The sequence below is a fragment of the Myripristis murdjan genome, chromosome 7, assembly GCF_902150065.1.
Source record: "Myripristis murdjan chromosome 7, fMyrMur1.1, whole genome shotgun sequence".
Classification (NCBI taxonomy): domain Eukaryota; kingdom Metazoa; phylum Chordata; class Actinopteri; order Holocentriformes; family Holocentridae; genus Myripristis; species Myripristis murdjan.
The window spans coordinates 32,303,672-32,330,503 of NC_043986.1; the positions used below are offsets into that span (position 1 = coordinate 32,303,672).

The 26,832-nt window shown below is 40.5% G+C and overlaps 1 protein-coding gene across 4 annotated transcripts in view; it reads right to left on the bottom strand.

Moving 5' to 3' along the window:
* mib2 (MIB E3 ubiquitin protein ligase 2) overlaps positions 1 to 26,832 on the bottom strand; it is a 55,165-nt gene that overhangs the window by 13,190 nt on the left and 15,143 nt on the right. For 3 of the 4 annotated variants that reach the window (XM_030055034.1, XM_030055032.1, XM_030055033.1), the window contains exons 2-13: positions 25,266 to 25,658; positions 23,834 to 24,005; positions 15,102 to 15,208; positions 12,951 to 13,145; positions 11,945 to 12,087; positions 11,464 to 11,571; positions 11,154 to 11,258; positions 10,023 to 10,185; positions 9,210 to 9,343; positions 7,482 to 7,630; positions 6,241 to 6,397; positions 5,006 to 5,160 (exon numbers count right to left, since the gene is read on the bottom strand). In XM_030055034.1, coding sequence (XP_029910894.1) covers positions 5,006 to 5,160; positions 6,241 to 6,397; positions 7,482 to 7,630; positions 9,210 to 9,343; positions 10,023 to 10,185; positions 11,154 to 11,258; positions 11,464 to 11,571; positions 11,945 to 12,087; positions 12,951 to 13,145; positions 15,102 to 15,208; positions 23,834 to 24,005; positions 25,266 to 25,488 — 1,811 coding nt within the window. In that variant the 5' untranslated portion in view covers positions 25,489 to 25,658. Of the gene's footprint in view, positions 1 to 5,005; positions 5,161 to 6,240; positions 6,398 to 7,481; positions 7,631 to 9,209; positions 9,344 to 10,022; positions 10,186 to 11,153; positions 11,259 to 11,463; positions 11,572 to 11,944; positions 12,088 to 12,950; positions 13,146 to 15,101; positions 15,209 to 15,758; positions 19,142 to 23,833; positions 24,006 to 25,265; positions 25,659 to 26,832 lie in introns of those variants that run through there. The other variant, XM_030055035.1, reaches the window with a different exon arrangement.

The following is a 26,832-nucleotide window of genomic DNA, read 5'->3' on the forward strand; positions in this document are numbered from 1 at the left end:
TGACTTTTGCTGGAGACCGAATTTATCATTTGGTTATTTCTGGGATGTCGAGTCATTCCTTTTTTTGGAACTTATGTCTTAATTAAAGCTTCATAAAGGCAAAAGAAACAGTGCCGCGACTGAGAGTAATTTTCACTTTGAAAATGAAAGTGAGAGAAGTGCTTTTTGAGAAATCGTATAATTAGCTCTGTGTGTGTGTGTGTGTGTGTGTGTGTGTGTGCTGCAAGGTCTAGTTGGTGTGTGTCAGTTAGGCCTTTGGCTGGTAGCCTGGGGGAGTTGGGCTGTTTACATTATACAAGGAGGACAGAGTCACAGACACAATGTGACCCACAGAGGGAAAGAGGAAATAAGGAGAGGAGGAGGAGGAGGTTGCCAGAAAAAAAAAACAACCTGGTTAAAGAAAGAAACCACGGAAAAGAGCAGGCAATATGATGGCAAAGACAGAGAAATATGGCCATGGGCATGTAGTTTTCATTCTATGCTAGTAAATAACAATCGAACTTGCCACCCTCTTCAGCTGCTTGTCTATTCCATCAAGCAGAAAATTCCAGAAGAAAATTGGCCATCTGCCTTGCCTCCCCCTCCTCCTTCCCAGGATAGTTGGTGAGCTCGGCCTAGAGCCCTCTTTTTCCATTTCCTCACAAACTAAATAAATACCCTAATAAACAAAACAGGCTCATCTTTCTATCACAAAAAACAAAGGAATGCAGTGGCTGGAGAGGAATTCCAAACACAAGCAAACTAAGAATCCACTTTTATGGATGCAAACTAATTTCAGGGCTACACACAGAAAACCCCCCCTAGCTGTTGTGTAGGACAGTAGTGGTGCTCTCTTCCTCTCATTGTTACTGAGTGCTGGATACTGGCTGGATGCTCCAAATGCTAACTGTTAGCCTCCTGCCATTGAGTTGGACTTCCCCCCAGCTAACACTCTACTCAAAAAAGGTTTAACATAACTTGACAAGTGTCGCTTTCCTAAACTAAAATGCATATATGACTATTGAGTGCATATAGATAACAGTACTGCATAAAACAGTTTTGTTGCTGTTGTTGTTTTTATCCGGTTATCAACATCCAGAAAGATCACACAACCTCTGCACTTCCTGTCTCACTCCATGTCAGAGCAGCAGCAGCTACTGAAGAGAGGGAAGCTTGAGTCTGCCATCGCTCTTCTTCATTTAACACATGCAGTACAAAAAGTACTATAAGATAGCTGACAAGTAATGTTGTGGCTAGCCTCTTGTTCTCCTCTGCTCCCCCCATCACATGTTTCATGTACTTTTCAGGCACATGATGTCCAAAAAACAAAAAATAACTTATAACACTTAACACTTAAAAACTGACACTGGTAAGGTTTAGGCCAGGTTTAAAATGTGGGAAAAAACAATTCCACAAATAAAATGAAGGCTAAACTGAGAATTTTCCTGCACTACATCCCTTGGTTTGTATTAAAAAAAAAAAAAAAAAAAAAAAAAAAAAGTCCTGGTGGCTGGATTGTATCAATGTACTAAGGGCCTGCTGGTGATATATGAGTGAACTGGTGAACTGAACTAATCTTGAACACTGTTAATCTTCAGTGTTACTGCCTTCGGTGCAGCGGCGATGTCAGGCTAAATGAATGCTGGGGAGAGCTGCCTGAACTCTCAGCACTGCACATATGACGCTTGCCAGAACAGATCTGCCATTTATTAAATGACTGTCTGCTGCAGTCCCAACTACCCTTCTTTTTCCTCTCTCTTGTGCTGTATTACTTGTCGACTGTATGCTCTCTGTGCTCAGTCAACACTCACACCCATAAACCATACGAGTAAGGGACTATCAATGTGTGGAGAATGATTTATTTTTTAATTTTTTTCTTTCTTTTTTTTTTGGCGGGTAGCTACAATTTGAGCGAGTCCCTACATCCGTGAGAAAGGGGATCGTTGTGGTGATGAGCAAATATAAGTCACTTTTATAAGAAAGCTGGATAGGGAGGGACTAAATAAGTTCTGAACTTTGAGGCGTTTCTATCAGGAGAAAGATATAGCTCACTTATGGTTACGCATGGAAATTTTTAGCTTTCAGTCAAAATTGTGAGTGAAAATCTTAAGGAGATGATGGAGATTTCAGGCAAACAACGCTGTAGTAACAGGGCTTAAAATCCTCAACTTCAGGCTATGGTAATCTACTCTTCTCTGATGGTAATAACAGGGCTCCACACTCCAAGGAATAGAATTTTCCAGGATATTATCCATCTAATTACATAAGACACTTGACCTGAAAAGTCTCTCCCTGAAAACTGAATGAAATGGAATCGTTCCAAGGTAGAAAGTTACTGTGAGGTTGGCATTTTTCAGCGACCATTTTCCTTTACATGGTTTTGGTGTTACAGTTTGAGAATGGATAATTGAAATGGTTCGTTCATATGGGGATATAAAACCTGTGCATGAAGACACAGGATTATTGCCACTAGATTTGGTGGACAGCAAAAAAATATATATCTTACCATATCTATATCCAGATAGCACACACACATTGCCCGATGTAGTCTATAGGTCTAAGACTGTAAACTGGCTGAGAGTTGTAAAAGGCATCATGTCACAGTAGGTCCGATGTATAGGCCTTCCACTGGGATTATTACCACGGAGGCCCGGCATTGAAATGCTCTCCAGACTACATCAGAATAATGCAGGGAAGACGTCAGAAGCTGATACATCAATTTGACAGTGGGCTGACTATTGTTTCTAGAGAATGCATAAAGGAAACTGCACTAGAAACATGAGGCACAATCTTACCAAACTGGCTGAATTTTTCACTTTATCCAACTGGTTAAGTTTTCAGCTCTTAATATTAGTATGTTTCCATTTAAATGGTTTTCTGAGGGCATTGTAAGACAGCAAAGGACTTTGAAAATTATGTCTCAGCACATATGCACAACAGTACAGATTGGTTTAAAGTCATGGATAAATGATACCAAATGGACCAAAAGTAATATTTTTCTTAAAATATTTGGATTTCTTTTTTTTTTTTTTTTTTACAAAAATGTTACAAGTTATGCTTATTATTAATATATAATTATCTACATATTTTGTGAATAATTTCTGTTGAATGTTTACAGCATGAATACACTTTATAATACAAGTAATATGTGTAGTAATATAGAATTATATATAGGATGATGTATATATTTAATTGCTTCTAAGTAGAACCTGTATCCATTTGATTTTTTCATTCTGTATTTTCTTGCTTTCCTTATCAAACACTAAAACATTTCTCTGTAACTTTCCAGGCATTTCAGGACATGTGGGAATGTGGGATGATGTGATGCAACACGGACAGAGGACGACAGTGGCATACCAAAAAGGGGCCACAGATAACAGTCACATTTTAAGGATGAAACCTTATCATCATGAGAACATTCGGCCATGTGCTGCTTGTGTTGCTGTCCTGGTCACTGCCCAGTCAGGGCTCAGCTGGTGATTAAGTGCCTCCAGTGTCACCTAGCCTCAGCACCCAGTCAGAAGAGACTGGAGCCTTTGTGACAAGCGTCAGTCAGGCTGCCGAGATATGTGGCCTCCGGCGCTTCATTAGACACCAAAACAAACTAACCTATCTTCCACTTGCTCAAAGGGTTTCAATGAGGAGCACCTACAACAATACAAAAGGCTATAATAACCTGCAAATTTTCATATAAATAAATGTCTGTCTGCTACTCTCAATCACCACTTGCTATAACACAATAGTGACTCAATGCAGGCTATATCCAGTTCATGAACGCTGGTCCATTTGTAAATCTTTGATGAGACAAATGCTACGGCATACAGAAAAAGGGCTTGGAATTAACATTGTCCTGGTGTGCCATGGATGAAAAAATGATTTCGGGATGCAGTGAATTATCACACCAGCCATTTTCAGAAATATAAGACTGCGGTCTGCTGGTGTTAAGCAAACTTTGCACTAATTTATCTGACATCAAAAATCATTAGAGGCTAATTACAAAAATGTTCCTCACCTTGAGTACACATTTCCTTGTCTTGGCTCTATTCTTCAATGATTAATGAGACAGGGTATGTTTGTTGTCTGTGTGAAAGTGGCATTGTGGCAGTTGTTGATAGGTTGATGAATGTTGGACCTACTGATGAATTTACAAATGAAAAATGAAAAAAACTGCAGTGGCTCACTAGGGCAGTGATACGTTCATATCTTTTATGTTTGTTTGAAATAAACAAAATAAGAACTGGTTAGTTAGCATGGTGGTATCTGGAACGTGTAACACTCATTGTGATGATAAAACCTGCTAAGTCTTGAAAATGAAAAATACGTAGAACAAATTACTCCTCTAAAGGTATTGTCAACAACTGGTGTCAGGAAAAAAATTATTTATGTCCCCCTCATGAATCAAAAAGTGGAGATTTTTCTTGGTCATCTACTGCATCTATTGCAGTTTTGGGAAAACGGTCAAAAGACAAATCAATGTGTAGGAAGAGAGAACGAGGGAGAGAGATGACTGACATGGTGTTCCTGACTGTTTTAAGATACCAGACTCCTGACAGCAGAAGCTGTGTGGGACATGAGCTCTTAACTGTTGACCTTGCAGTCCTCATTCTAGCACATGGGGGAGTTTCTTACACACTCAAAACAGTCATTTCCAGCAAACACATACTCAGACACACGCACGTCAACTCTCAAAAAGCACTTCTCGATGGCTGGGGACACACTACGCAACTGCACAGGGTGTGAAAAGAGTGGAAAGAGTGAAAAGACACACTTCAGCCACTTGCTTTTGCAGATTCCTGTCTTGCATCGTCGAGGCACAGACACTTGACAAGCTGTTGGGTTTTGTGGAACACGCCTCTCACGACCAGCTGGATTTGGGGAACGCACACTTGGCAACCATGCCTACTGCCAGTCTCTGCTCAGATCGAGTGGCTGACCGGCTCAAGTTCAAACTCATCCAGATTTGAGTGATAAAATTTGAGCATGTTTCAAATCAGTGTAATGTCTCTAAAGCTGAATCTGTACTCACAGTTTGTTCCCTTTGAGGGCGGCATGATGCAGTAAGTTGAAGCCACGGTTGTTCTGCTGGGTGAAGTCGATGTTGGGCACCACAGCCAGGATCTCAATGATGTTGCGAAAGTCTTTGGCAATGGCGTCATGGAGCGGCGTGTCCCCATACGAGTCCTAATGGGGTGAAGGAGAAAGAAAGGGGTTTATGCTACAACAGTTTACTAAAATGTGCTACAAAGTAAGGCAGCATAGATTATCAAGTTGCAAACTTGTTACATGGGTTTCTGGGCTGTGTCTTGAGGTGCACTAAGATATGATGCAGCAAAATTCACAAGATCCTGAGCAATTAATGACTGCAATTGTATGAGCCAAGTCAGAGCATGCTGGTGCAGGAGAAGCAGTGGTTCCTTTTTCATGTGATATTTAATGAATCTAGAGTAAGTACACTGACTTTAGACCAATTGTCAAAGTATGATGGATGTAATAGTGATGGTGGTGATGTATGGTCAAGATCAACACACAAAAACCAACATCACAGAAAAAAAAATCTCTATGCTTCCATTCCATCTCAGTTGAGTAACCACACTGGTCAAGCAGAAAAAAAATGTTAGTGCATTTATGGCCCAGTTGGAGGCAAGTTCGTCAGTTTGGAAAATGCCCTGAAAGAGGTACTAAATCGTATTTATGAGGCCAAGAGCCGAATTCAAATAGGCAGAAGCCTTGGTCAAAACACTATTTAAGAATTTGTGTGTTTGTGTCTGTGTATGTGTGTTTAGTACTGCTTGTAAGAAAGTGTGGGACTTGTGTATGATGTGTGTATGGCAAATGACAGTGAATTAGGCTGATGTTTGATGTACAAGTCAATGATTTTGGCCCAAATGGCTGGAGAAAAGACTTGTATGCTTATATTTTGCACCAGTATTTATATTTCTTTCTTTAAGTCTGTCTCTTGTCGTCTCCCCAGAATTAATAGGATTCCCATGGATTTGTATTCTTGTCTAGGTGGAAAAGCCTCTGAAACAACATTTAGACCATCATAGCTCTAAACTCTATTGTGGGTGGTTTAGCAGTTTCTTAAAACTGAATGAGACAGGTGTCATAACAGGTTTTACACAATGACATTCACAAAGCTGTGGAAGACATCCTCTCATCACACCGAGTGCCTCTATTAAAAAGGAGTTACTGCATCATACCGTATTTTCAAGAAAATGCACACATCAGACCAATAAATAGGCCCAACACTAGGCCTCTCACCTGAAGGTTGACGTCGGCAGAGTGCTCGGACAGCACCCGCACCACATCTGTGAAGCCCTTGTTAACGGCAATGTGGAGTGCCGTGCACATGGAGTTGTTCAGCAGGTTGACACTGGCCCCCTTACTCAACAGCAGCCGCGCGATCTCTGCCTGATTGCTAAACCCAAACACAACCCAAACACACAAAGACAAACACAAACGTGTACATTTAGCATTTTCATTTCTGCTGTTTGAACATCCAGGTGATTCACCTCATTCTTAACAGCATGTGTTTTGAAATAAGCTCATTTAAATCGGTATATAAAATGCACCAAAACCTTTTGTGAACCTTTTTTTGTGAAAAAAAGAAAACTTCTGGTGGGAACTACACATAACTACAGTTGCATGGCAACAACACAGTCATGGAAAACTTTTATTTTCATTAATATACAATGAATCTTGTTCCCAGGCTATCTCCTCCGTCGAGAATAGAAAGCTTGAAAGGGGGTCCCTAATTATTGTGGAAAATGGGCGGGAACAAGTGTAAGACCCAACCACCATCCTCTTATTGGTCTCTTGAGTTGTCCAATCTGAACTTGAACCAGAAAGCACAACTTCTTAATCATCCCAGTGATTGGTAGGTCCCTCTCCAATAGCAGGAATGAAGATAGCCTCTGAGAGATTCATATTTCACTCATTTTTCATCTTCACTCTTCCCCTGAGGCAATATATTTGGCAGTGTGGGCAGAAGCAGTAATGGAAACCCAAAATCTCTCTCCATACAGTAAAACCACAAGTCAATAAAACAGGGACGCTTCATCAAAGCTAATCTAAAGCCAATCAGATCAACAGGAGTGAGAAATACATCACTGTAGCATGGTAGTAGTCACTCTAGCACTGCGGAGGAACTTTGTCTACCTGAGATATAAACAGGGATGAAGTGGAAGGTAAACCCATCTAAACTAAAATCTGTCCCACTCATTTTCAGAATAGAGTTTACCGATGTCCCAGTTTCTTTGTATGTTTTATGTTAAGTGGTATCAATCTAAGTTACACATGGACAGCTTCTCTAAAGATAAATTATATCATAAAGTCATGCTTTTCTGAAAATTGGTGGCTGTTCATAATGATCACCAACTGGAGATCATGGATTACCCACTTTTTTTTTTTTTTTTTTTTTACCACTACATCATGAATTCAAGTGTATGTTAGTTCTGTATCTCTGTAAGCTCAAATATGTATGTGGCCAACATTTGTCTCACCCAAAGGCAGTGTAGTGCAGCGCCGTGTCTCCATCCTCATCCTTCACCTCAATGGAGCTGTTGGCCTGCAGCAGTGCTTTCACTACCTCCATGTGTCCTTGGTGAGCTGCAACCTGCAGTGCCGTCTTGCCTTGGTTCTTGATATCCACCTGCCGATAACACGAACATGGCCACTAATACATACGAGGGCAGCAGTGGCACAACCCTTAGACATGCTGTAATCGAACTGCTTGGAATGAATCTAGGTAAGGGAGAGGAACTACTGCCATCATATCCTTGAGCAATCTACTTCACCAGAAATTGCACGGCTCCATATGTACAATGTAGCATAATACAATTTAATCTTTGTAATATAATCTAATAGAAAACAATTTAAGAACACAAAACACTACTTTTCTTAATAATGTTTGAGAAGGAAAAAAAAAGTCAGGACATTTTTTTTAATCATACATAGCAGTCAATAAAATAATCAGGTAATACTTCTAGCAATAGTGTGTAACCAGCCATATTAGGCCATATTTAGCTATAAATTACATTAAATTTTAAATTTAAGAATTTAGTAAAGTGAAAAAGAACAGGTTAATTGTATACACCGGATGCTTCAGAATAATTCATGACTAATCTGAGCAGGTTTACTTAAGTTAGTATGATTGATATTAACTTAATTTAAATTAATTTCAAACATGCTTATTCTTAAAACACCTGCGTTCTTTTCAGATTCTGGTTCTGGCTTTGACTTTCATCTTTGGTTTTTCGGATGATCAGACACTCCCACTCCCCCATCATCCTTCAAATTTCTGATCTGAATAGTAAAAACCCGGATCCAGATTTGCATTTAAATGCTTAGATCTCATGCCAACTGCACGCTAAATGACAAAAGCCTATTTTGATGCAGTCCTTGATTGGAAACTCCAAATTGTTTTCCTCCCATTAACAAATTCAAATTCAGAATCCTCAGTGAAACAGAAACGCCTAGAAACCAAACCAGTTTGTCACTAGTGAAATTAGAAAAACGTGGTGAAAAACCTCATCAAGAGACAATATTCCATAGTTAGCCAGGTAACTGAAAAAGAACGATATGATATGATACCATACAAATGATTTTGAGAATAATTTGTCTAATTTTATTTGGACACAGGTTTACACCATGGTTTTGCTTGTGTTATGACATCCTGGTTGGAAAAAATATTATCAGTCTAAATCTCTGAATTGAGGAATTGAGGAATTATAATTCCTGCTCCACCCTGATATTGCTGATCATAATGTTGACTGATGACAGAAACATTTTAGAACAGTTAACTTTTATTAATGCTCATTATTTTTGGGCTAATAGTGAGGTCAATACTGTGCACAACTGGCTGCTTTCCTTTGACTTTTTATAATGTTGGCCTGTCAGGCTTTTATGTCCTTCATCTCTTTGGTTTTGTGTTGTAGTTGTGTTTTCCCAGAGATCTGGGAGTTTGTAGAGTGAGAACTCAGATAATGCGTTACCTCTGTCTTGACCTTGTCTTCGGTGTGTGATCGCCAAAATTTGCTGATATTGCTCATTAAGTCTGTGATGTTCAGTGTTCTCATAGTCTGTTCAGCTATGTAGTGTGTACCCAGTCTTATCTGGCTAAGTCAAGGCATTCTACCTCTTGAACCCCCACCCCCCTGTTGTTCTCCTGGTGGAAAGAGCTCTTGGAACAGACAGCAGACTGCAGCAAAGGAAAGGAGTGCCGCACTAACCTTGTCGGGATACTTCTGCACCAACTCCCGCACTTTGCTGGCACTGCCGTGAGCTGCCTCAATGACCAACCGGCTGGGGTTGTCCTGTTCTGTGGACTGAGCCAGCAGCTTCTCTAGCACTGAAATGACAGTACCTGGACAGAGAGACAGAGCGAGAAATAAAAAAGAGAGGGGGAAAGGACAAAAGGTAAAAGAAAATTAGTTCTAGACATTCTGACTTGAAAATCATGCTTGGGAATGGTGTTGCAGAGACTTCCAAAGGGCCCACACAGCATCACAAACAAAGACATGCTGGTTAATTGGTTTGTTGAAGCCTAGCTTAATGCAAAACCAGTGGAATGAGTCAAAATGTCCCTCCATGCAGTTCAACCAAACCACACGCACATGCACGCAAACACACAGTCATCATTCCCTTATCAATCTTCCATCCACTGAGGTGAAATGCATGCATAGAATGGGTTTAGTCATGAGAGAGAGATTGGTGAGAACTTTGGACATGATGACAAATGCCTGATGTGCAGCCAAAGCGTCCCACTGCCAGCATGCAAGATCACAACATACTAAGGGAAAGAACATTTCAACAGAGTGAAATGGACAACCTGTCCACATGCTGCTGGAAAGACCAACAAAACAAAAAAGCCTCTGCGTTTGCTTATGCCACATTCACAACCTGTACGTAATGTGCATACATGACAGAGAGAGAAGCTGGAATAATGGCAGACGAGAATGAACGACAGAAACAGTGGAGGGGAAAATGGAGCTGGCTGGCTTGACTGTTAGAGATGAGCCCCCTCGTCCTGGCAGAGGCCTTACTTCCGGATTCGTTGGGGTTCTCGGCCGTCATGAGGTTGGCGTCCACCTCCACAGGCTGGGCCGAGAGGCATGCTGGATTGAACGTCCATGTCTGGCCTCCAAATGCCACCCGTAGGTCACCGTCCGCATACACTTTCAACACCTTCCCAACCTGGCCAAGGGCCTGGGGACAAAAGAGGAACAACAGAAGTAAGTAAGTAAGTAAGTAAGTGAGAACCAGAGGGGCAAACAAAACAAGGTAGAATGTTGATAGAGGCATATGAAGAAATGGTTGAATGGCAAAACTAATTTAACAGTTGTAGTCTTAAAGGGATGGTGAACCTAGTAAAAATCTACCTACACCTGAGCATTTCTGAAAGTCAACAATAAGGATGGACATTCTCCTAAGGGTATGCCCGTCCTTTGGTAGGAGACTTTGGTAGGAGCCACAGAAAGTTCATAATTGACAGATCTTTTTCTCACATTTACCTCTACTGATACAATCCTTGGCGTGCTCTGCTAACATGCTGCTGTTACTGTCTCAACCATTTGTTGAAGCTAAAGGGGCACAGTAGGAGTAGCTGAACGCTGTCAATCAACCAAGGGCGAGAGGAATAATAACTGAGGTCGTCTTCTGATTGAACTGCCCACACTCCTATGTGTGAAGGTAATTTTTAGTCCCTCACCTACAAAGCTGCTCATTTGAGTCAGGAGAAATCAACTAATAGGCCTCTTGTGGCATAGAGAGGACTTATGATTCTCTGTTTCATAATTTTAACAGCCAATGATGACAATAAAAACATTTTAATGAAAAACTGCATAGCTTAGCTTACCAACCCTTTAAGTAACAAGGATGTATTCGTGGTTTATACATGACAAAACTCCTGTCTCTTCAATTACAGGTAAATAGTCAGAGCATATCCAAGGAAACAGCTCTAAGATGGATTACTTCCTTGTGTTAAGGGTGTTTTTTCACTTTTAATTCAGTGGGATGTCTGCTAAATTAAGGCTTTAATACAGTGGGGCAAATGACACAAAAGAAAAGATGACAACCTTAAGTTGCATGAGCTCAGATGCAACTAGCACCAAGCTAAATGACTGATACCATGTAGTTAGCATCATCAGGCTACCAGTTAGGCTAAATGAGCATACAGGAGCCATGCTGTCTGTCCACTCTCCATGGCCAGCCTGAAGTCTCTTGACACTTTCGATGTCCTCCAGCACTCGTACTAGTTCGCCCACTCCAAAAGTGTTCACCTAGGGGAAAAAAGATGACAGACTGAATGTTTTGAAGAGCTCCCATTAGCAATATACAATGATAGTATGAAGCTGTTAATTATAAATCTCTGGTTATAGTATTAAAAAATTAGCTAGAGACCATGCTAACACACCAGTTGCACTAATGTTGAGCTTAAAAAAGTTCTGTCCTTCCTGGTGCAGTGAGTTACTGGTAACTCAGTACCTTGGTGAGGGCCCCAGGGTGAAAAGTCCAGCGGATGTTGTTGCTGTACTGGACTCTGACATCGCCCCGGTCAGTGATTCTGTGGACAGTCCCGATCCGACAGATGTACTGCAAACACAAAGAGGTTGTTTCAGCCTGGGTCACTCTCTGCATGGCTGTGACCTTAATGTTCCCTTTAGCAGCTGTAATTTGAAAGTAATATGCTCTGTTTCCTTTCGCTCTGTTGCACGCCAGTGTCCATCTGAGCCAGTTACATAAATCTACTGTATGCCAGGTTTGAGAGAAAATATTGCTAGGACGAGTGTGTGTTTATTCTGAGACCGTGTTTGTCAAAAGCATGAGCAATGTACGCATCACTCCTAGTGCCAAAATTGTACATAGTAACTCATTATGGTGGAAGAAACAAGAGAAAGTTATTTGGGACAATTGTATGAAGCTCTGCCTCTTATAAATATGGCTGCTGTCCATCCATCTGGAATACCTCTGCCATTTTGGGGTTCCACCCTCCGTGGCCCTCCTGCATTTGTCGGAGAATGTCCACCTCCAAGAGACACTTGACCTTATCGCCCTGTTGGAAGGAGTGGCCATCAGCACTCTCCTGGCGCTGCAGCTCTGCATGCTCTCCTGTACAGATGGGAATCAAACATATATAAACATCAACAACTAGAAGACAAAAGCTAATATGGGTTTTCAATGCAAATGACAACAACAATACACCAGTGGTTTGTGTTTATATTCAATGTCCTCAAATGTAGCCATGTCAGTGCTTCCCCAAGGGCTGTCAGAAAGTCTGAAGCCTCTGAAAGTTCAATTTCATATTGTAGTTTAATGAAGGGAAACCTATGGTATTGGAGTTCTAAAATACGACTGCTTGTTTTGGGCAAATATTAGCAGAAAAGCATATACATTTTATAGATACTGTGGAAGTCTTCCTATTATTGTTCCATTAAGGCTGGTTCATACTTCATGTAACCCAAGCAAAGAAAAGCATGTGTTTAAAATCTCAGAATTGTGACCAAAACAGCAAGATGCAACTGGAGTTGCATGTGATATTGTGCACCAGCTTAAATTTGAGACAATGTGGACAGCTGGTGACGAGCACCATTAGCTTTCAAGTGTGTGGTCGTCATGAGATGCTGCAAGAAGCATAAACACCGCGGTAGACAAACGGCACCTCTGCAGCTCCCACACGTAATGCCATGCATGAAGCAAGAACCAGCTTTTAGTTGGTCACTCCCACACTACAGGGAATTATTTCTATAGTGGATTTGAGGTGGAGGGGTGGTCTCCATTATATTGTTATGACATGACAAGTCAAAATCTAATTTTTTAGACCAGGCCAAAATTGACCCATTACATTGCAACTTGATCTGATGACCTGAGAAAGTAATGACATATAGCAGATTTTTCTGGAAATTCCACAACTGTGTCAAAACTAAGGAATGGAATGCATGTCTAAGGAATGCATGTTTTGAAACTCCTCTTACCGAGCTTTGGTAGGTGGTCTTTGTAGTAGAAGCCTCCTTGGACGTCGGACACATATTTGAGGTCTACTTTGCCCTTGTGGCCCATTCGGTAGACATTGGTAGTGCCGTTGGACCAGGTGACACTAGCCACGCTGCGGCCAGACTCTGTGTCCCAGCCACGAATGTCCACTACCTTCCCAACCTTACCCTCCCCGCCTACACACATGAGTGCACACAAACACACACAAATATGCAAAAGATCAAAATGCAACAGAGCAAAAGAAAAATCGGCTTACTAAGGAAAAGAGAAAGTATTATTTCAAGGTGGATTGGTTATGAACAAGTCAGAAATGTCTTGATCAGAAAACATGAAAATATTCAAAGGAGAATGAATAAAGATCATCCGTTGTGAAAATTCCTCATGCATAAGATCCAAAAGCCTGCTATGAATGGAAGGTGGTGAATATGAGATATGTTAGACAGGGAAGAGGAAAGAAACAGAAGTGTGTGAGAAAGGAAAAGTTTTCCCCATTGGCACATAAGCTGCAAAGTGTCAAAGTCATGATCCAATTACATTTTCTAGAGCTAGTTAAGAATCAAATTCTCTCCAAATTCAATTTTGAAACCAAGACAAAAAATAAACACTGACACAACTCTGTAGCCTCTATACAGAGCAGACAGATGCACATATAAGTTTGTTATTGACTTCATCAGTAAAAGGTCCTATGGAAAGTATGCCTCCATCCACCACATTTCTGTATACGTCAAACACCAGACAAAATTCCACTTTTGTGCTGAACAACAAAAATCAAAACTACAAAATAAACATCACTGGTCAAAAATAAACATTCACAAGCCACCTTACTAATGTGCAAATCCCAAGATTTGCGGTTAATTTCTTTCACCTTGGAAAACCTGTGTTAACCCTTGCATCAAAAGATTACTAAGTCATCAGCTTGCCTAATGCCTGGCCACAGCAACTACATCAGCGACCTACAAGAGTAGGGGGTAGGCAGTAATGAGCATGCCTGTTACTGTGTGCACTTACCGCATACACCATTCAAGCCTGATGAGTGACTTAACCAAACCCCAGGGCCTTGATTTCAAAGACACCAAAAGGACATTTTGACTCATTCTCTCTAGCCCAGAAAAGGGAGTGATACTATTCTCAGAGACAAAGATGACCCCAGACCAGGAAACAACAAAGAGCTAATAACATTTTATCCTTCCCTTAAGGAAAACATTTAAGGGGTTTAATTTAGCCCACAGATGTGACAAACTGTTTTCAACATCTATTGAAATGTATTGAAGCACCAACCAGGGAATGCTATTTATATCTGACAGAAAGGGCATTTTTCAGATCAGCAAAACAAAAAACAAAAATGCACTGCTGTTTAGTTCTTAATGGTTTTCAACAGTGAAACACATTCCCTGGACCCCCTCGTTTATAACGTAATATGAACCTGCAGACATTAAAGGCATGGTAGCCACAAAAACCCAGATCAAATTAGTAGGTAACCCACAAAGACTGCCATTCTCTCCATCCTCAACAGCTGCAGCACAGACAACAGGGCTGCACAACATAGACAAAATCAAAAATCACAGTATGTTTAAGTGAATACCTCGATATCAATATTATATATGATGACCAAGCAGGTAGAGGCACATAATAGAACAGCTGCAACAGTCTGTAATGCAGCCTCTCAAACCAGGAAAAAACACTTATGCCATATGACAATATTACAATATCTATAGTCCCAGACGATATCCAGTGTTATATTAAGATATCAACATAAAAACAATATATTGCCCAACCCTAATAGACAACATTTTGAGTAATCTTATATCTCTGTATATTCCGCTACATGTGACTGGAGGAAGAACAACAAAAAAAGTAAATGTTGACCCAGGTCTCTAAACACAGGAACATCTGTGAAACAGACTACAGAGTGCAACATAAGTGCATGCAGACACATCAGTTATCACAAAGACATTTCATGGGTTAATGAGATGTGAGGTTAGAGTGTTATTACAGATTGTAAGTGGTAACACTTTGAAGAGGTACAGCTCCATGCTGAAGAGCGCAGGGGGGGCCTGCTGAGTTGGCAGTGCCAGGTTAGTGTTATGAACAGTCCCAGGGATGTAGGTTCACTCACACCGCTCCCCACTCACCATCTTGGTTGCCCCAGTCCCAGTCAGGTCCACGAACCACTTTAACCCCCTGGAAGATTCCTTTGAGGATGATCCGCGGGAGGTTCTGTCTTGGTGCCAAGCTCACTCTGTGACGGGAAAAACGTAGTATAACAGCATGGAAACAGAGCCTGACAAACAGCCCTACGGACCATCTTATAATGAAACCAATGTTGACACTGAGTATGGAATCTAAGACTGTCTGTGGAACATCTTTTATGTATATTACACAAAGACTAACGACTGAAAAAAATATACAAAATATCTAATTAGTGCATAAAATGCTAATTAGTGCAGAAAAGTTGATGTGAATTCTTCTCTAGAAAAGCAAGAGAAAAAACTAAAACTTGAGGATTGAATTGGTAAACAAACAGCCTGGCCTACATAATAAACCCATTAAGCAGCACACAGCAGAGCATGTCACACTTAACATCTTTAGCTCTGAGACATGCAAAGCCACACATAGGCCCCATAGGTCAGAGCAATTTGATTGTATATCAAATTAAGACAAGATTTCAGGACTATGGTATGATAAACTGAAAACATAGGGAGGAAATCTATACTATACATTCTAATCTCAAATACAACATCCAACCCTCAAGACCGCAATGACAGCGTCATTCTTAAAAGCTGACGTACCTTATGGTAAAGATTTGATCAGATCTTGGTGCAAAGGAGCTGCCTATTCCCATACTTTCTTGATGAGGTCACACACTAGCTTCCATTTCGACTAAACCACTTTTCTGAATAGAGTCAAATTCGTGCCAAATCCAGAGTGATCAAAAGTAACAGCCTTGTGTGGGCAGTCTTCCTCTGAGAGCCTCGGGGAGGCTTTGCTACTTCTACACGTCTCTCTAACACCGTGGCTTTGCCTTGCTGTCCATAAATGCTTGAAGCTATCCCCGGTTATCATCCCCTGTCATCGGTCAGGGTTTTCAGGTTCCTGGGTCCCACCAGAAGAACTGCTAGTATCCTTGGGTCTTGGATGCCTTACTGCCGACTAACAGTAGATCTTACTGTGGCACCGTCTGAGCTGGGCAGAGACTGTGCCGAGGTCAGGTGCGTGTCTAAAAACAGGTCTTCAGGTTTAATCCCTGGAGAGCAGAGCAATCAGAAAGCAGGCCATCAGAGGGCAAAGCTAAGTGAATGTGTGTGGGTGTCACTCCCTGCTGGTCTACCTGATCACAGGCCAAAACATATGTCCTCAGTTGCCTGCATCTTGTCCCGCGAGGATATGGGTATGTACTTATGCCTACACACAGACATACGTGTATGCCTACAGTCAATATAGTGTTGCTTCAATGCATTTGTTGTGCAATCATGAAACGTTCTAGAGCTTTTCAGAGAATCCAGGAAAAAAGATGGTGAGGCTCTGATAAGGCAAGCTCAAACAATGACAGCCAACAGATTTCCTGACCTGGTGAATTGGGACTTGCGGTGAGAATGTATCAAACTGTGCCAATAACAGTAACACAGGACAGATTTAACACAAAGTATTTTTCCATGCAGCTTGGAAAATACTTCAGAAAGAAAAAGAACAATACTTAAACCGTAACGTGACAATATTTTATAAGTAAGAGGGATGTCAAGTACAGTGGATTTCCTGAAAAAAGCATGGCTTCAGTTTTTGACTTCTTGTTGCTCAGTCAAGCTACTTTGGACATCCAAGAGAAAACAACTCTTTAAGGGATCAAGATTTCTAATCCTGCCAGACCAAATGTCATCTCTCCTCCCAGACCAGATAAGGGTCAGAGACTTGGACCTGTTGACATTATGACAGGGTTCACAGTCACCCAAGGGTAAAGTGTACACTTCTAAACTACTGGATCAAAGGTCACGGACCACACAGAACCGCAATTTGTTAAAGATATTAAATGCATCCACAAAGTCACACATTCTCTATGAGCAACAATGGCTAGGAAAATACACCAAATCCATATATCTAATGACAGTGGCAATATTCTTTTTCCACTCAAAATTATATACAAATATTCTGTAAACTCTGATTTGTAAAGTAAACCACAGTTTTTCATGTCTCAGAATTCATGGAAAGGCATAACATAAAACTTGCTCATTAAAAACATTTCCCTCTAGGTGACTATTCAACTGACTTTTATGGTATTAAGTGTTAAAATGCAAATCCAGACAAGAGCTAAGTCTATCTCAACATGCTGCTGTCTGCCTGTTAGGTTTGCGAGCAAGTGGGAGATGAGGAAGCAAGACAGTCTCTGGTGGTTCAGCTCCAGATATTTCAGGAAAAAAATGCCCAGAGAAATTCCAATTAGCCTACCAGAATCTAATCTGAGCTGAAATTCCAGGAAATTGTGCCTAGAAGAGAGGAAATGAGAGCAGACGTGTCCTGGCAGCTAGAGGGCGGTGGTGGTGGTGGATTTGGAATGGCTGTGCCTTAAACGTGACTGCCAGGTGAGGAGTGGAGGAGGTCAGGTGGAGCTGGGTAACCCAATGTGCGAGGGAAGGATTAGGCACTGAGTCAATCTGATTGGCTCCCTGAAACTACTTGTGTGCGTTTGTGTGTGTTGGGGAGCCGATTAACCAACCACGAACCAAGCCTCCCTCCCGTAAACATATGGTACACGCATATGCTGTCCTAAGCACTGTCAGCATGCCGTTACCTACACACGTCTTGATGCACAACAACATGAGAGACTTAACTACATGCAAGTCATTATAAGCCATTCAGAACAATGAGCATGGTACAATAACAGCAATCTCATAAGACAACAATTGCATCACCAAAGTAATTGAATCAAAGCTGTATCCTGGGTGTTCATAGCAGAAAATGCCTTTCATTTAGTGTTCAACAAAAACTGATTGTTTGATAGTCACTTCCGCAAAGCTACAATGGGAATATTTACATTTGCAGGCAGAGATGACATAACTCGTAGCACATCTTTTGCACCTCAATTTGTTCCACATGCCACCACTAATTACCTAGTACAGCTCTTCTAGGAAGCTGAAAATGCTAACATGCTAATCCGCACAGGTAGCGTGCTAATCCAGTTAAGTCTGTTGTAATTGTAATGGAAAACCTCTGGACTGTACATCCAGCTCAGACGCCTCTGACCCCATGTTTGTGATGGTGCTGCTTGAGTATCAACTAACTGTCCAGTGTTTATGGGGCTGATAACTTCCCACTTTCTCCTGAGGATACCAGCAGTTTCCTTCAATCTTTCTCTGCACATTAAAAATTGCCATCTAGCTTGGTTAACTCTGTTGTTGGGAAAACATCATCATGTTTGGTCCTCATGAAATGAACTCTGCTGGCTATGATGAGTCTAGACTCCATCTTTTCACACAATGCTATAATACCAGTGTAGACCCCTCTGACTGAGAAAGCATGCTAAATCTGCGTTTAAATGCAAATATCAGTTTGCCCCGTCTGACCTTTTATAAATGATCAGAATAGGGGTAAATGAAGTCTGGAGATAGAGCAGTGCTGTGTGCTTGGCACCGTGTATAATCAGCATAAAGCCACTGATAGAGGACATGACTTCCATGTGATGCTTTCCTTTTTGCGCACTGTCCCAGGGCTGGGCAAAAATCACAACTTCATTTTGGCTCAGATTATGGTTCTTTGATAAAAGAATGATGGGAAGGCAATCTCTGATGGTTATGAAAGGATAATATCAGTTAAGTGTTACAGATGAGACGTGTTCCTATAGACCATCACTGCTTTTGTATTAATAAAAATCTCTTACTTACTTAACTAACATAATCTGCATTCCCTTGTTTCAGGTTCTCATTATTGCTAGGCTTTATCAATGCTGATTAAATACTGACACAAAAGTTCTTAAGAGTAGCATATGTTTTAAATTGCTACATAATTTAGAATGGATGTAGCATTACAAGGTGTGCATCCTGGAAAATTTTCAAACCCAAATATGGTCCAAAACCCAGATAAATTCATGATCATCAAAATACTGAGATCTCTTGAGCGTTTCTAAAGACCAGCAACACAATGTACAATGTGCTGGAGAAAACCTGTTTTGTCAAGCAATGATGTCACCATGATGGAAATTTCAATACAACTCAAAATGAAAAAGATTAAACTTAATATTGAGAATATTATTATATTTGGTTATACATTTTTAAATTAGATATTGGATTCTCCAATGATAGACTTCAATACTTTCACTAAAGGTGTTTTGCAAAATTTCCTTAGGATTGCTAAATGACTTGGAAAAGTTAAAAGATAAGTTTCCATAGACAAAATGCAGTTGGTATCAGCATCTAACAGTGCACCAGGTCTTGAAATGAATTCCACTTCACCTAAACTGGTTGTAAAATTGGTACCAGGAACCAACAGAACTATTTTACTTCAGTTTTTTTACTTCAAAGATGACCTAACCAAACTTGATTGATGGTTTTCCTTGTTTGTAATGTAGTATGACCAAATTTAGATACCAAAATTAGTAGTATACTGAAGCTTAAGTTCTGGCTGTGTGACAGAACTAGTCTCAGTTGATAAAAGACCAATATTTGAAAGATAGTGAACTGGGTGTTCTCCTGGTACCATCTAGAATTCTCCATTATTATGTGTCCTCTTCAGCCAAGGCCAGAGATGTCTAAAGGCTCCATTCACATCATTGCTGGCTGACTGATTTCAGCTGAGTCACAGTCTCTTATGCCCCTTTTAGAAGTCAATATTCCATTCATGCTTCAGATGTCTCTGAAAAAATAATCTCCCTGAGACTCATAAGGAAGTTATGTCCAATGTGTTTTCAGCGTGACGTGGATCCATTCAGAGGTAATGGAAAACAATTATTGGCATGTCTTTGTTGTAGAGGGCAATACTCCTCCCTTTATAGCAGACTTGCATCAGCCTTTTGAAATGTCCCCACTATTTACATTTTATTTCTGTTTTTTGCCCCCAATTTTCTCTGTAGAGGCAACTTTTGGGGTAAAAGTACATATATTTAGGTCCGTAAGTATTTAGACAATGGCGCAATATTTATAATTCTGCCCTTGTACACCACCATTGGATCAGAAATGGAGTAATCAAGACATGATTTAAGTGCAGATTTTCAGTTTTAATTTAAGGGGTTGAACAAAAATATGGCATGTACCGTTTAGGAATTACAGCCAGTTTTATACATTGTCACCCCATCTTCAGAGGCGCTAAAGTAATTGGACACTTGGTGTCACAACTGGTGTCACTCAAGAACAGCAAGGCCAGATTAGACTTTGCAAGAAAACATATCTATCTATCTATCTATCTATATATCTATCTATGTTCTGCAGACGAGCGAATACTTTTGGCAATATAGTGTATATATATAGATAGATAGATAGATACAGATATAGATATAGATATATTTATTTATTTATTTATCGCTTTTTGAGCCTAATAATGGCCTCCTTCACCTGCATGGACACTTCTTTGGATTGTATGTTGAGGGTTCTGATAAACATTTAGTCAAGTGTCCAATGACTTCTGAGCCTCTGAAAATGGGGTGACTTTGTATAAAACTGGCTGTAATTCCTAAATGGTTAATGTCATATTTTTGTTCAACCCCTTAAATTAAAGCTGAAAGTCTGCACTTAAATTACATTTTGATTACTCTATTTTAAATCCAATGTGATAGTGTACAAGAGCAAATTCTGAATATTGTGTCACTGTCCAAAAACTTATGGACTTAACTGTATATTCAATCTGTAATGAGTGAAGGAATGAAGTTACAAAGTGGCTGTCTAAGCAATCTGTTTCAAACTAGTTTGTGCTTTCCAAAAAATAAAGAAAATGCACTGAGTAGCTGCAATTTGAGCTACATTTTCCCTCTCAGTTTACTGTGTCCTCTTTGAATGTCACAGCCAAACAATCTCACCTGTAAAATGATTCCCAAGGTATAAAACAGCCAAGCGACAGCAAGTTGTAAGAGAACCTTCAGGGAACCATGCTACAACATTCTTGCACATCTCATTTTTCACAGGTCTTGATGACCATGGCAAGTTTGTGGCCTTTTTCTGCTGTTTTTATTCAGCCTTGGTTTTGCTATTTTACATTTAGATTAAGGATTGATCCATTAGAAAATATTGTGGCTGGGGTGTATGTAGCATAATAACAGACTGCTTAAAACTGCAATTTTAAATGCAGTGAATCATATAAAATTGTCTCAAACTTAAATCACTGGTGGGGAATCTCCGCTGAGTATATTTTAATTTCTACCAGTGGGGAAGCTCTGATGAGTCTAATTAAGTTTTTACAATTTTTTGTTCATCTCACTTAGTTGTTCAGTCATACAGGATTGTAACCAATCTCTAAATAAATCGAGGATTAGAGGATTGACTGTTAATAGCAGTGCTCCTGGACAAATTAATCAATTAGGAAAGGCGCTTAAGTGTTACAACAATATCTGTCGTACCTCAGGTCAGTACTGATCAACCAAATTACATCTTCATTTTTCAGTGCATCAAGGAATTTATTTATTCCAGGAATACTAAAATGAAATTATAGATTTTACAATATTGGAAGTTATTATTATTCCTATTACCATGTCTGACCATCTTTTCCCCAATTCAATATGATGACAAATGAAGCCTGACAGTGAGAATGTAGTGGTGATTTTCTGAGTGTCTGTTGACAGAGGTGAGTGATTTATCCACAGGACATTTTGAAGGGTCATAGAAAGGTGTTTGTTCCGCCAAAAGCCACTGGCTTAATGAAGGACATTGCTGAGCCAAACAACATTCCGACCCCAATGAGAAATCAATACCAGTGAAGAGAAACTGAGGTGGGAGACGAGGCGAGACAAGGGTCCAACCCCTGCCAGAGCGCTGAATGATAACTGCACTATTTGGCCTCAGTGGAACTGGCCAGGTCAGGTTTCACTTAATACACAGCTTTCTCATGTGTTGTGCAAAAATGTACACATAAAACTCATCCTACAGGCCAAGAGAAACTCCAAAAATCAACCCCCAAAGCACCCCAAATATTGTCTTGTTCAACATATTAATGCTAACTTTGTAATGAAGCCTATTAACAGCTATATTTAATAGGAAAATAACACTACAAAGCCAGCTAACTGACTAAAAGTTATCCATCATGGCCAAGAAGATTTGCAACACTCATTACAAAACGTCTGTGCAAATAGACGGAACTGTGAAGAACCAGGACAGATCTAAAATACAGAAGAATCCTCTGTTCTTTTTAGTGTGTCACACTTATCACCCCACTATAAAAATGGGAACAGGCTGGCCAGCTGACATTCAGACAGTGCCTGAAGCGGCTGGGAGCTTTACTGTGAACTGATGCAGAAGAGTGGATTCTGAAGGGAGGAGTAACTCTAGTAAATATGGATACATTCGACACTTGGAATCAGCTCAAAGGCCATTCATCCACAGCAGGGCCAAGTGTGGTTTACCAAAGCCGACTCAAAATGTTCACACGCATAATCGTCGGCACATTTCGCTTATTAGAGTCCCTGTAAAACTCCCTAATGGGTCCTGCTCTTACTTTGGGAACAGATTCATTTGGAAATGTGTGTCTAATTGTTCAATGTACTGTACTTGCACATTTATTGTAATTATATTCACACAGACGAATGTTGCAATGTTCAATGGAGTTAGACTGGAGAGGTTGCTGAGGACACAAATTATTCTAAATTAAGATACATGGTTGATTTCCTGTGATGCTGTATTTTTTCCCCTCAGAAAATATGAAGTAAAGTATGAAATGCATGGTGGGAACTGGACAGTGTATTTCCATTGGTCATTTACAATTCACATCAAGGCAACAAGTTGCATCCTAGGTCATGTTTGAGGAAATGTATCTATCTTTATCTCAATTAATGAGTGTAAGACAACGCGTACTCTAGCATGTGTATTAAAGCACACTGCTCTTTCACCAAATTCTCTTTCTGTGTATTTCATGTTGTAAACTGTGTGCTGATAGTTAAACATTAACTAGCCCTAATGTTACTTAGTTCTACACTGAAGAGAGGGAGGCAGCTAATCAACTGGTGAATAGGAGCTGAGATCACATTCAAATAAACTGATAAATAATTAATATCATGAGTAATGGTCATGCTTATGTTTTCAAACAATAAATTTTAATTTAAGCATGGAAATGCTTGTTGTCAGTATGCAAAGTGGATGGGGAAGAGCATCTACAGCCAGTAATTCTGCAGTAATTTGGCTCTAACATGCACCCAGATCAAGCACCAAAATATTTTTTTTATTTATTGACTGGTTGTGTTATCAAAGTATAGTTTTGCACAGTTAGTCCCAAAGATATATAGAGATATGTAAATATTCATATGTTTCTTGAGGTGTATCAGACATAGTTCAAGTACACAATTATAATGTAAATGGACAAAAACATCCTCTGTTATTACTTTTTAAAGCTTAGGCTACGTCTGTCTTTCTGTTACCTGACCCCTTGCTTTTCAGTTCCTCAACTTTATTTTTTTTCCTCAAATCACAATCAGCTGTATATTTTAAGGGTCCTATCCTACAGCACTGTGAAGGCTCCTTGTTTTCTTATAGCAACAATGTTTTTACCTGGCTAGCCATCCAACAGAAACCATACTAATCACAGATAACTACAAGACACGACACTAACAAGATTATCTTTTCTAAGAATCGAGTGGATTCAAACTGAGCAAGCAAGTCATATTAAAGACATTCATATGAAAGAGAGCACAATTAGAAGTGATTCACATGAGGATGGGAAGTGGCGGTATAGTAGTACTCACGGCTGGGAGTGTGCCGTCTCGTAACGCTCAAAAGCGTGGCTCAAGTCATGCTTGTTGTTCATGTAACACTGGGTACACAGGTCATAGTCGAAGCACACCTTGCACTTCCAGCGCATTCCCATGATGCCGTGCTTCTTGCAGCTGTCACAGATGATGTTGGAGTGACGCACCCCTGGGTGGGCAAGGAGAGGTGGATGGATGATCAAGAACAGGCCCGGAGAAAAATGACCAAGGTCATAAATTCAACAAGCCTACCACAGCAGCTTCATATTTCAGCTCCTAGAGGGAAATGACACACTGTACTCGCTAAAAAACACTAATATTACTATGAACAGCTTGTCAAAAACCTAGCATGGAGAATAAAATAATAACATATGAGCCAACAGGGCTAGAAATTAGGACTAGCCACCTGCTAAACGCTGGCTAGTTTTGGCTGTGGAAAGCCAATGTGGCAGTTATTTCGCCTGTGGTGAATCAGTCGTTTCTATTTTAAAATCTATTTTCATTGCTACTAAAGTGAAGTTGGTGAAAGTTTAATTTGCATTACACTAATATGTAAATATTATACTACTGTGCACTAATAATATAATAGCTAATGTCATTGGATGTGGAGGAATTGAGGCGCAAACAACGAATGACAAAAAGACCCCCCTCACCCACCCACCCCTTAGCTCTTCATCCCCTCCTCTGTCCTTCTATTCTTTCGCTCCATTAATTGAAGGCCAAGCTTCTGAGGCAGAAAAATGTCGCTTTTAATGGAGCAAAATGAAAATGAATCCTGCATTAGACTGTGTGTCATTCAAGCCCAAGACATTGTGAGATGACTGATGGGTGAGAGTTGGCTGATACTGTGTCATGGTTACTAAAATGGGCATTGGAAAGGCTGCTTGAGCCTCCACAAAAACAAACCAAAAATAATTATAAAAAATAAAAAACAAGATTAAATATGTAAGATAAACAGGTAGACACAGATTTCCACCGGAACACCTCACCTCCTAACCTTCAGCACAGCTGATTATTATAATGAAAATTGTGAAATGTGTTATTTCACTTGGTGGTGCTCTCTTCCTCTCATTGTTACTGAGTGCTGGATACTGGCTGGATGCTCCAAATGTTAACTGTTAGCCTCCTGCCATTGAGCTAGACTTCCCCCCAGCTAACATTCTGAAACATAACCATCTTAATCAGCTGAAAGAAGGTTCAACACCACTTAGTTAGCATTTGGAGCATCCAGCCACTTAGCACCTCTACTGTCCTATAGAACAGCAAGGGGGAGGTGAAATAATATCACATTTTTCAAAAGGGGTGAACTGTCCCTTTAACCTGATTAATTAATTAACTGAACTAGACTGGACGGAATCAAAAATCCAAAACAAAATCCAAACTGCACTGGCCGCATGTATCAGTCTAGCACGTGGACAGGGGTGCTCACCGACTTGAGCGTTGTCATAGAGCAGCAGGTCGTAGGCACCCTGGTAGCCTGTGCGGTAGTTGGTTCGAGTGCCGCTGTCCCATTGCACCACTACCGTTTTGTCTGGCGTGGTGGTACTGCCTTGCCGCCCGATCTCCACTACGGTGCCCACATGGCCCTCGCCATCGTCTTGGTTCCCCCATTTCCAGTCAAGGCCGCGCACCACACGCATGCCCACCTCCATGCTGCCTCTGCTTGGGCCCGGCCCAGATGCTGAGCGCGACAGCCGGGGCCTGGCGGCGCTGTCGCTGCTGCTCCGCCTCCGGGGCCTCTGAGGAGCAGGACCGGCCCGCCCCGATGACAGGGAGGGCAGAGACGGCAGCAGGGGCGTCTCCGGGAACAGATCAGGGGTAACTGAAGGAAAGAGAAGATTAAAACTTTAATGACACCTGTGCCACTGCAGCAGCAAAATGGGTAATTTTTTTCTCTTACTGCAGCCAAACAATAAGAAAATCTGACTAGGAAAGGATAAAAGTAGAGTACTCAAATAAAAATGACATGAAAAGTGACATTTTCACCTTATTTACCAATTTTCTATATATCATAATATACACTTTTTTAACAATGATGTCAAATAATATAATATATTTCTATTTTCTCATACATTTTGTGACAAAATCCCCACACTTTAGTGGCTACTTCATGGCATACCAGCAGCCAAACATAAAAATTCTTATCAATGACACAATCAGATTTCTGTAAGCAAGAGACCATCAAAATACTACTCCCTAAGACTTTAAACATAATGCAACATCAACATCAATTCCAATGTGTCAAGTAGAGATGCATGAAAAGTATGGGGAAAATGTGACTGAACAATAGCTGCTGAACAGACTGACAGAAAAAACATGAAAATACATGTTTGTTTTGCGAATACTCCAAAACCTGAAATATGTGCAGTATGAGATAACTGAGTGACTAGAAAAATAACAATATGCAATATGTGACAAATGAGAAAGAACATGTATATGAAGAACAGCATACAGGATATACAGGATGTGCTAACTGGAGATACCTGGAGAGTGGAAAACAAAGCACACGACTGATCAATATCTTTTATACCTAACATTTAAAAAATGTTGTCCAACTGCCCCAAAGGTTTTTGCCGGTGTGTGTGTGAAAAACTTGCACTTCTGTATTTTCTTTGTGCCAACAAAGTCACACAACCTGTGTGTTGTCCGACTACATGGCTGCATGAAGCAGCACACCTCATGTCTCACTGACTTCAGAGCAGCGTTTTTCTCTCTGCTGCTGGATCATCCATTGGAAGCCTTGCTGTGTGTTGTGGCACACTTCTGGGGGGAGCAGCTGGACGCCACCGCTACGCCCCACTGCGCTAATCAAGCCCTGACCTGACACACACACACACACACACACACACACACACACACACACACTCACTCTTGAATCGATATGAGGACAATACACTGACTTCATCATTCCCTAAATATTAAATGTAACCCAAACCTAATCATATTTCTAACTTTAACAACTAAAACTATGTCATGATGTTAAAATAAATGCATTG